At 37.0% G+C, this 11,554-nt stretch overlaps 1 protein-coding gene across 1 annotated transcript; it reads right to left on the bottom strand.

Annotated features, from left to right (window-relative positions):
• Positions 1–4,463: 4,463 nt before the first annotated feature.
• Positions 4,464–9,967, bottom strand: LOC107571373 (protein NLRC3-like). Its single transcript, XM_016257693.1, has 2 exons — positions 9,706–9,967; positions 4,464–6,277 (listed from the first exon to the last, which is right to left on the bottom strand). The coding sequence occupies exons 1-2, from the start codon at positions 9,965–9,967 to the stop codon at positions 4,464–4,466; spliced, it is 2,076 nt and encodes a 691-aa protein (XP_016113179.1).
• Between the last annotated feature and the right edge of the window lie 1,587 nt (positions 9,968–11,554).

The following is an 11,554-nucleotide window of genomic DNA, read 5'->3' as shown; positions in this document are numbered from 1 at the left end:
GAAATCTGTGTTTATATAACAGTAAAAGCACTTTTAGGTAGTCGCACTGTTATATTGAGTCACGTTTCAAAAACACTGATGAAAGCATATACTACACCCCCACTTAATTGGTATTTAAATAGCATGTGTTAATGTTTAACTTATTCATGAACAGATGCTGTATTAAGCAGTATAAAAAGTGTTTCTGTTACTTTATGAAACATTCTGAAACATCTGTGTATTTGACAAATGTTGCATTTAATTCTCTTCATCAGTGAATGTATGCAAACACTGCAAGAGTGTCATTACCAGGAGCAGAAAGTGTCTGACTTGACGTCTCCGCTTTAATTCCGCCCCCGACTGCAAGAGGCTACTCTCTCCAGCCGGAGGCAGGCTAGTAACTCGAGCAGTCAAGTGAAAAATGAGTGGATTCTGACTAACCTCTGATTGGCCATTATATATTGCTGTTCACGGAAAGCGATATAAATATGCACAGAAGCATTTGAAGACAGCCGCCTATCAACAAGTACTGAACTGAGTCTGTACTTGGTACTGCAGAGCTGGAGAAAGGCCGGTATTGTTTGACTAACGTGACCTGCCAGAACTAACGCTACGCTTGATGAAATTATTTTCAGAACCAATTTCAGTGTCTATAGCAAAAACAAAACAACAAGTATTTAACTATTTGAAAATAAATAAATAAATAATCTGTTCATTATTAATGCAAAAAGTAATATTAAACAAAATAATTTTTAAATATTCACATGTATACTTCAAATATTTTTCAATTAAGCATTGCTTTAAAAGGCTCAAGTGAAAAATGAGTGGATTCTGACTAACCTCTGATTGGCCATTATATATTGCTGTTCACGGAAAGCGATATAAATATGCACAGAAGCATTTGAAGACAGCCGCCTATCAACAAGTACTGAACTGAGTCTGTACTTGGTACTGCAGAGCTGGAGAAAGGCCGGTATTGTTATGTTTTTAAAATTTCAGTATCAACTTGGTACAAAAGTATTAATAGCCTACTTTTGACAATAGTCACTGCACGGAGGTGTGGATGTGGTGTGAGGGCATCTCCACAACATTATGAAAAATAGTATTTGAAGGATACAACTTGAAGAAAACGGTATGTTTGCAGGTTTCCTTTTTAAAATACTTTGTCAGTGATGTGCCGAGTCAGACAATTGTTTTTACACTGCAATAAATATAGGCCTATCTGTTTCCACTAAAAATAGCTAAATGATGTTCACCTTATCAGCAAAACAGCAGGAATTTAAATTGATTTGAATTATTTAAAACAACTGAAATACTATTTGGCCAGTGGAAAAGAATGAGATAAACTCTATACTAAAATATTTACCTGAGAATTTTATAAAAAAATTTAATTGTATTTAATTTATTCTAAAACATAACAAGGATAGTAGATGATATTTAACAATAAAAATGTATGTGTATGGCACAAATGGCATTTATAGCCCGTATCTCATATTTCCTTATTGTCTTGTACCTTTGACGTGTTAAACAGGGTGTCACGTGGATGCAAATGATATGCAGATGAGGTTATGCATAGTAAAACTAGGCGTTGTAAGCTCCATATATGGTGATTTCGGGGAGGAGACGGTAAGGGATTTTTGCACAGGTTCTGGCGTACGCACGGTTTTATAAATCTGAAATCTTTTGTGAGTAAGCAAAATCTAGCTTTTGTGCGTACGTACACTTTTAGAATGAAATCTACAGAGAGTTTTATAAATGAGACCCCAGATCCTGTGTGAAATAGAACATGCTTTCCACTGATAATAAAACATAATTCTGAGGGGAAATCATGAAAATAGCTTCTTGTTTTCATCTTAACTGTAACTGTAATGCTGTCAAAACCTGACTGGAACTACTTTAGCTGTGGGTTTACTGCAAAATAATTGCACACCTTAGAATGTTCATCAACCTATCAGAATGAAGCATTCAATAGTATAACTACAGCTAAACTTCTGTTCATTCTCACTAGGAACTTTTGTAGATGTACGAAAGACAGTCAAAATAGTTTATAATAAGTAAATATGGTACTATGTCTTTGGAGTTGTTTAATCAAAACCCCTCCGGCTCAACATACTTGAGTTTGTCCAGTGAGCAGTTTGGATCCTCCAGTTTTTCAGAGAGCAGCTTGACTCCTGAATCTCCGGGGTGATTGTAGCTCAGATCCAGCTCTCTCAGGTGTGAGGGGTTTGAACTTAGAGCTGAAGACACATAACCACAGCCTTCCTCTGTCACCATACAGCCAGACAATCTAAAGACATGCACAGCAACAGTCCACATGACTTCAACATTTATACCTATTTCAGCCATTCATTAGGTATTATGTATTTGTAACTGTCAGTATAACCGCCAGTAATTTCCAGTGACTAATTAACATTTTTTTAAATTTAAAATATATAATTATATATGATTAAATATATAATTTATGTAATTCTTGTCATTTTTAATTGAATATGACGAGAAAAGAAACATTAACAGTCATTGTCAGCATATTAGACATACAAAAAAAAAGAATTAATGTGTATATATTAAAAAATGTGTGTATTAAAATAAAATATTATTTGCAAGCAATTCAAATGGTTTACTTTGCAATTAAATGAAAAATAATTTCTTTAAAAGTGTTATGTCTTTAAACATCTTCACCTTAATGCTTCTCAGTTGTCAAGAAGATTTATAAACAATTCTCATTACAAAATTGGGAAAACGTTTGGTACATTTGGCACATGTTGCATATTCAAATCCACGTTATGAGCGGCCTAAACTCTCTATGAGTTTGTGTGGAGCAGCATTTGCCGTATTGGGTTCAAACTCAGCTGCTCCTTGAAGGCCACTGCCCTGCAGAGTTCAGCTCCAACCCTAATTAAACACACCTGATCCAGCTATTCAAGGTTTTCAGGATTACTAGAAACATTCAGGCAGATGAGTTGGAGCTGGTTGGAGCTAAACTCTACAAGACAGTGGCCCTCCAGGAGCTGAAGTTGCCCTGAATCAAGCTGTTCTGAAACACCAAAAACACAGAATAATGACCTGCTTGTGTGTAAATTAATACAGTTCCACCCTTCACATGGAGCATGTCAGAATGTGCATTTATATAATTACATCACAACCTCAAAAACGTCAAATTATGATAATCAAACAAAGCCATATCCTGTTTTGCAATACAGTTCCACCCTTCACATGGAGCATGTCAGAATGTGCATTTATATAATTACATCACAACCTCAAAAACGTCAAATTATGATAATCAAACAAAGCCATATCTTGTTTTGCCAACCATATATTGTCAGAATTCATTAAAAAAAAACCTGACGAGTAACAATCGCCAATCATATAATTGAAACATATAATTGAAAATCTGAACAATATAAACACATTGCATACAGATTAAATCATAGCAGTTTGATTTGTAATAATTAACTCAAACCTCAGAATCTCCAGCTGACAGTTTGGACTCTTCAGTCCGTCAGAAAGAAGCTTCACTCCTGAATCCTTCAGGTCATTGTTACTCAGGTCCAGCTCTCTCAGGACAGAGATTGAGGATTTTAGAACTGAAGACAAACTCTTACAACAATGAGTAGTGAGATTACAGTTATGTAGCCTGTGTAGGAAACAAAACAAACAGTGATATTAATGCTTATTAGGTAAGGTTTTATAATATGGAACATAGATAACCTGGAATAAACTTTGATTGTACGGAAAGCTAAAACAATTGCAGTTTCTTTAATTTACGATAAAATTAAGCCTGTTGTGATAATTACTATATTGACTTATCCCACAGTATATACAGTCTGTATTTTCTATCCCCTTACCCTAACCCTACACCTAAACCTACCCCTCACAGGAAACTTTCTGCATTTTTAGATTTTCAAAACACTTAATTCTGTATTATTTATAAGCTTGTTTCCTCATGGGGACCTACAAAATGTACCCACAAGGTCAACATTTACTGGTATTACTATACTTGTGGGGACATTTGGTCCCCATAATGTAGTGAATTCCAGTATATACACACACACACACACACACAACTTAGTTGTATTATTATTTCAAGGGGATTTCACGTGACTGGCGTTAGCACTGGTGATACAGTGTAAATGCATATATACCAGCCTGTCTAGCACACGCAGAAGCAAGTCCCAGTGCTAATACTGCTCAGATATTATCATTATATAGGCAGCAACATAAAATGGTCTTAAAATGATAAATTGCAATTATTTCTGAGGCAGTATATCTTTGAACAAAATGTAGTTATCATGACAGGCTTAGATACAATTAAGAATAATCAAAACTCAGGTTCAACTTGCCTGATGGTGGAGATACATTGGCATTTAAATTAATCACACACAAACATACAACTACATTTGAACAATTTTACGAACAGTCTTAGCCAGTAAGTCACCTGTGACCCAACTAAAAGACGTTTATATAAATGAGTGTAAAGAAGCCTCTTACAGTGCTTTTCTGGTGTTTTTGATCACTGGCAGCAGTCTCATCACTGCTTCATCAAATCTTCTGTATTTCTGCAGTTCAAATTTCTCTTGAGTCTCTTCTGACATCAGGAGCACAAACGCCAGACCAGACCACTGAACAGAGGAGAGATTCTGTGCTGAAAGTTTTCCTAAGCTCAGATTCTTCTGGATTTCCTCAACCAAGTCAACTTTCATTTCAGTCAGACAGTAGAAGAGATTGAGGGTTCTTTCCACTGATTTCTCCCTCTCTATTTTCTTTTTGATATAGTCAGCAGAGTATTTCATGTTCTCTGATTTGAGCTCTAGTCCTGGCAGTAGTTCCTTTATGTCACTCTGATTGGACTCCAGTGAGAGACCCAGCAGGAACCGAAGGAAAAGGTCTAGGTGTCCATTCTCACTTTTTAAAGCCTTCTTGACTGCAGCCTTATGAATCTGAAACAGTGGCTTTTTAGAGAGTTTCCATGTCAGTTTTTCTGTGCAGGATTGAAAAAAAAGTTTTTCTTTCTCCTTTTTGTCAATCAAAGTCGAGTAGAGAGCAGCAAGGAATTCCTGGACACTGAGATGTACGAAGCTGTAAATACTTCTTTCTGAAACAGCTTTTTCTTCCTGAAAGATCTCAGTGCATAACCCAGAGAACACTGACCCTTCACTGACATCTAGTCCACATTCCTCAAGATCTTCTTTGTAGAAAATCAGCTTTCCTTCCATCAGCTTATGAAAGGCCAGTTTCCCAAGCTTCAAAATAATCTCATCAAAAGACCTGGCATAGGCCTTCGATTCAGAATCATCACTGTATTTATTTCTCATCTGCTGCATCTGAGAAAGTACAAAGTTGGTGTACATCCCTGTGAGAGTTGTGGGAGTTTTGTCATTGCTCTCTTGAGCCAGCAGAGGCCGAAGAACAGTAAGAGAGATCCAGCAGAAGATGGGGATGTGGCACATGATGTACAGACTCCTGAATTTCCTGATGTGACGGATGATGTTTCCAGCAATCTCAGCACTGCTGTTTTTGTTGAAGTATTGCTCTTTCTGCTCATCGTTGAATCCTCGCACTTCTGTCACCTGATCAATGTAGTTTCGGGATATCAGACTGGCAGCTGCTGGTCTGGATGTGATCCAGATGAGAGCAGAGGGAACCAGATTTCTCTTGATCAAGCTTGTAATCATCTTACTCAATGTTGTTTTTTCATTAACATCTGTACAGCTGTCATCCTCTTTAAAGTTTAAATGAAAGCGACATTCATCCAGCCCATCAAAGATGAACATGACTTTACCATCCCCTTCAGGAAGAGTGGGCAGTTCTTCACGACCACTAAAGAAGTATTTGTTAAGCAGTCCTATGAGACTGAACTCTTCTTGAATCAAATTCAGTCTACGGAATGGGAGTGGATAAATTAAGACGATATCCTGATTTTCTTTTTCGTCAGCCCAGTCAAGGATGAATTTATTGACGGAGACAGTCTTTCCCACTCCTGCAATTCCCATCGTCAACACTTTTCTGTTTTGTTGACCCGTATCACTCTGGACTTTGAATATGTCGTTGCATTTGATTGGTGTGTCAATGGTAAATCGGTTGTGACTCGCTTCAATCTGTCTCACCTCGTGCTCACTCTCTATTCCTCCAGTCTCGTTCTCCATCACATATAGATCAGTGTATATTTCATTCAGGTGCTGCCGATGACCCTTCTGTGAATTACCAATCAATATCCGTTGGTAGTCCTGTTTTAATTTGTTCTTCAGTCTGAGGCTGATCTTTGTGTAATCATGAACAGCACCTTTATGGTCCTCTGCAGCTGAGCATTTGAGAAAGAGTGAAAAAAAAGAGTAGAGATCAGTTTTTAACTCCTGCGATTGACTACATTTTCCAGCAATCCATGTTTTCACTGTTATACTGTAGGTGCTATTATGCATCTTCCGAAAGAGTATGGAACCTCAGAGCACAGGTGAAGAAGAAGCAGGAAAAAAAATCTGATATAAGCATTGCTTGACACGTTTATATGCTCAAACAGCATTTAAATCAAAACTGCTCAACCTTAATGAATTAAGTGTTGAACCCACAAAGAGTTAAAGAACTGTGCAAGATGGGGTGATGGACGTGATCTACTCGATCTGTGTTTTTATAATTGTCCTGAATCTGATCTGGATGTAGTCTTTGACATTTTTTCTTTCTTAATTTTTCTATGAAACTTATCCACATTCAAGTGTTGATAAATATATTGAAGCAACAATTTTTTTTTTCAATTTTGTTCTGTTCTTTGTTTGTTCTGCAGTATGACCAATATCTTGTACCACAATATGAGTATATTCTTGGCTGTCAGGTAGAGTGAGAGTGAATGACTAAAGAAACGTTATCAGCATGATGGTATGAAACTGTACATTTCTAGTCTATTACCACCCACTGCCACTTATACCAACGACGGAAATAAGCGCAGTTAGAATAGCTACATATGTGGGAGAGCGTTGCTATTGTGTGACTATATTGTATTGCAATAGGTAGCACTTCAATATTAATGTTAAATCAAAAATAGTTAGCACATCAATTATAATTGAAATGGTTTAATAACAGAATTTTGTTATGGTTACACTTGAATTGGTTACAAAATAGATGAAGGATGGTAAAATATAAACAGTTAATTGTACCCAGCATGTATGAAAAATATTACCTGGGAGAGAAAGAGAGAGAAAGAGGGCAGAGCCCCAAGAAGGGAGCGCCAGCAAAGAAAAGAGGCAGCAAAGGAAAGAGACAGAGCAACAGTTACAATCTTCTTTTATCCCTTCCTTGACCATGTGACTAAAACCCAAATGTGAGACATTCAAACTGACCAATCAGCAGATTACAGCTTCACGCACTGTGCAAAAGGTGACAATTAGCAGACCCCCAATGTATACACGTTAGCCTACAGGCCTTGATCACTATCAACACCTGTGTCTTCAGGAATGCCAAATGGCCTTTTCGTTACTCAAGATAGGTTTGGACACTGATCCAACAAAACCACACAAATGTGTCTATTGGTGTTGGTCAGCATCTCTCAGGGCAGTGTGAACTAGCCTTAAGAGAACATGATGGCTGCACCTTGTTTTTCTGTGTGTTTTTCCGTGTCTTGGGATTTTAGTGGCTCTGTGAAGAGAAAGGAAAAAAAGAAAAGACTGCCATGTAGCTAAAGCATGTCATTGAACAATATTGCCATAAAATAAACTAAATTAGGAGTAAGGTTCACAACCACTGGGCATTAATAAGCTATTAACTAACTGCTAATAAGCGGTGTGTCTCAGTACGAACAGTTATAGTGATAGTACCAAGCTGTATCATGCAGTTGATGGTCACTTTTTCTGCAAAGTTGTTTCCAGTGATTACAGGAGTAATTACATTTGCTCTCATCTCAGCTTTCACATCAAGAGTGGTGTTGAATGCTGTAAAAGAAAAGATTAATCTTTTTGTTTCAAGTTGAAAGTTGTTTGCTGATGTAGTGCAACAATTAAATTTAGTTCACCAGAAAATACTAACTTTTTCTGTGTGTGCAATAATAATCAATCAATAAATACATTATTAGTAGGTCTACTTTACATTAAAGTTCACTTTATAACTCATTAATAAATGGTTCACAGGCGTTCACTTTACATTAAGGTTCGCTTTCACAGGTTACTAACGTTTAAAACTCATTAATAAATGGTTCACAGGCGATCACTTTACATTAAGGTTAATTTTTAGATGTTATTAACGTTTATAACTCATTAATAAATGTCTAATTACATTAAGGTTCACATGTAATATTGGAATTAAAATGTTCAATATTAATATCTCATCAAGTCATGGTTGTGCTTTTATGAACTTTTGCGGAGAATCATGTGTAAGGTATAGAGTAGATTCTGGTAAGAAACATCGTAAGAAAAGTGACACAAGTCATGAGCTATAAATGAGAAAACCATAAATACAACACCCTTCAGTCTTGCTATAATAGTAAATTTTTACTGCATCATGCAATAAATCAAGAAGCTGGTTTTGAGTGAAATAAGTATTAATAAATATTTATTAAGCATTTATAAATGAGTTAAAAAATGGCTCAATATTTGGCAGGTATTGCATCAAAATCACCCTTTTATTCATGCATTTATAACTGCTTATCAATAATTTATAATGCATTTGTAAATGAGTTATTAGTCATTTATGAACGCCTTTATAAACCCTTTATAAAGGGAACCTTAATGTAAAGTGTTACCATTTTTAGATATCTGGGCTGGAAACAAGACAAAAAAAAATCGAAGCATGGCTGGTCCTGTAATTGCTGCTTGCGTAATATTTTAAGAGTTTGGTTCCAAAATGCTATAAATCCACTGAATCAATATAAAAGTTATTTTTCATATTGAAACTGTTGAAAATACTAGGGCTGCACGATAAATCGCATGCGTTTATCATGCGCATCTCGTCAGTAAAGCCGGTTCTGTGATTAATAGTAAATCTCCATCATGTGCTTTCAGATGGAGCGGCATTTACTATACAGAGCCATAGATCACTGACAAGCTACGCAATATCGCGTTCATAGTCCAAGGCGATTCGGTTGAGCGGATATATCGCATTTTGCAGAGAAGGGAGACTGGCGTTTGTCACAGTTTGGAAAGATAGGGAGAAAACATGACAGAATACGGCGGATATCTCATTTTGCGTAAAATTAAAAATGGACTTTTCAATGCTGCACTCTAAAAAATGCTGGGTTAAATGCAACCCAGTGCTGGGTAAAATAGGGACAAACCCAGCAATTGGGTTGTTTTGACCCAGCGGTTGGGTTACTATCCAGGAGGTTGGGTTAAACATTTAACCCAACCGCTGGGTCAAAACAACCCAATTGCTGGGTTTGTCCCTATTTTACACAGCACTGGGTTGTATTTAACCCAGCATTTTTTAGAGTGTGACCAGACACAATAGTGATTTGGGCGGAAACTCAAAAAAAAAAAAAAAAAAAGGCTTTTATCGTTTTTTGGAACCAAACTCTTCGTTTTCTTGTTTCCATTTACAGACAGTGATTGATATTTACTCCAGATATGTTGTGAATTACCTCCAACAGGGACAGATGTCTTCATATTGCCCTCAGCCTGATCTGTGAGAGAGAGAAAGAGAGAATTACTCACTGGGAAACATTTATCTCACAAACACATCAGTAGAGCAAAGAGGAAAAGAGGTTTCACTTGTAAATATTTAATCACGTCACAGTGAATTAAATGTTACCTTGCTTTTGTTCATTCTCCAACTGTTCAGCCAGATCATTCTGGTTCATCTTTCTCAGGATATCCACTATGACCTTTACAGCTTTTTCTGGTCCAAAACGTGCCACCATAATATCTACTGTGTCGAGTCTATCCGCCTTTTCCATTTCAGACCTTGATAAATGCTCATTATGTAAATTCACTAAGTGCCACTGAAACTCCTTCAGTTCAGCTTCTACCAGCTCCTTCAGTGAGTCCACGAGCAGCTTTTTAACAGACGCCATCGTCCTTCACCAACTCACGGCTGCAGGACAAGAAAAAGAAAAGATCTGAAGTACTTCCAAGTGGACCTAAGCTCAAATCTTATTTGGATTTTGAAGCTGTGAATAGAGACATGAATCGTCAGAAAGTTGTTTTAAGCAAATCTGATATAATTGCTTTGAACAAAAACAAAAAACTGATGTAAATCATGTCTCAATGCTGTCTGATACTATAAGTGTAGAATCAATACAGTGCATGACACTTTTAAATCCATGTTTCAATATCTCATCTGCATCATCATTATTCATGGTTAGTTAATAATACTACTTCATGTTTCTTGTTTCTCCAGTTAACTGTCTTGGTCAGAAGTTCTGAAAGACTCCGGAGGGAGAAGTTTTCTTCAGAACTTAAACCTGTTCAACCAGAACTTAAACCAGAAAACTAATTAAACCAATTTTTCAGCCTCGAGATGAGAGTAAACCATGTGGAGAATCACTGTCTGCCATCAACAGACCCACACACAGCATATCTGACAATCCACCGAGTGAAATAATTGACAAATTACAGGTAAAAAGAGACAAAACAACACTGAAAAACAGGAATGTACCAATCATGATTTCATGGATGATTACGCTATTTCAAAAACAAATGGGCTGATTCTGACACTGTTTTCTTTTAAAATATATAGTTTAGTCATGAAACTCTAGATGGCGCAGGCTGATAGGTTGTTAACGTAACTGATGATATTCAGAGAGCTAAACGACTTGGCACAAGCTGATTGGTTCATGCTGCATATGCAGCCAATGAGCTTACTGCCTTGCATTTATATGGCTGGCTAGCATTCATTAGAGATTCCTGCAGCGCGCTTTCAGAGTTTCTGTAAAACTAAACAGCTAAAGCCTGGCTCACACTACAGGATTTTTAGCCCGATTTAGCCCCGAGTTCCCCCTCCCAAGAATCGGAGCAAAAATCTTGTCGAGCCCCTCGATCGCTCCAGATGTTCGGCGTGGATTATCTGGTAATGTGAGGCGTTCACCGATCGAATCTTGCACCTCCCGATCTGCTCGCACACAAATCGGGGCCGCCCCGATCATATCAACTGTGCTGATCACAATCGAATCCTTTCATTATAACATACAGAGTGTGTACACGACGATGTTAATAATATATTAATTGCACAGTGTGAGATTCATTGGTCATAACAGAACTTTGTGAGATCAACTAAGAGTGACAGTTTTTAGTGGTTAAAAAGGAGCGCTCTTTGCAAGCTTTCTAGGCAATAATCCATTTAAAATGTAGAACTTTGTTTTTCGGCCACACACACGTTGCAAAGTTTCGGGAATGGCATCCACATATTTATGCGGGATTCGCTCTCGAAGTAGTAGTGATTGACATAGTGATAACCATAGCAATAGATGGGACAAAATATGTGAAAATATGCATTAACACTAGAGCACCCTCACTAATGTCAGAAGCACCCTCAGTGATTATTTCTGGTTGGTACGCTTTTATTGTATAGCCTACAAAAACAAAAAAATACAAATGCACTAGATAAAATTATTTAATAAATGCATATTTACAATTTAAGCACTTAACTAAAATAAGTATTA

Source organism: Sinocyclocheilus grahami, unplaced genomic scaffold (assembly GCF_001515645.1).
Source record: "Sinocyclocheilus grahami isolate Dianchi unplaced genomic scaffold, SAMN03320097.WGS_v1.1 scaffold1587.1, whole genome shotgun sequence".
NCBI classification, from domain to species: domain Eukaryota; kingdom Metazoa; phylum Chordata; class Actinopteri; order Cypriniformes; family Cyprinidae; genus Sinocyclocheilus; species Sinocyclocheilus grahami.
Note: the sequence above shows the minus strand (reverse complement) of the source record. Positions and strands in the feature narration are given on the sequence as shown.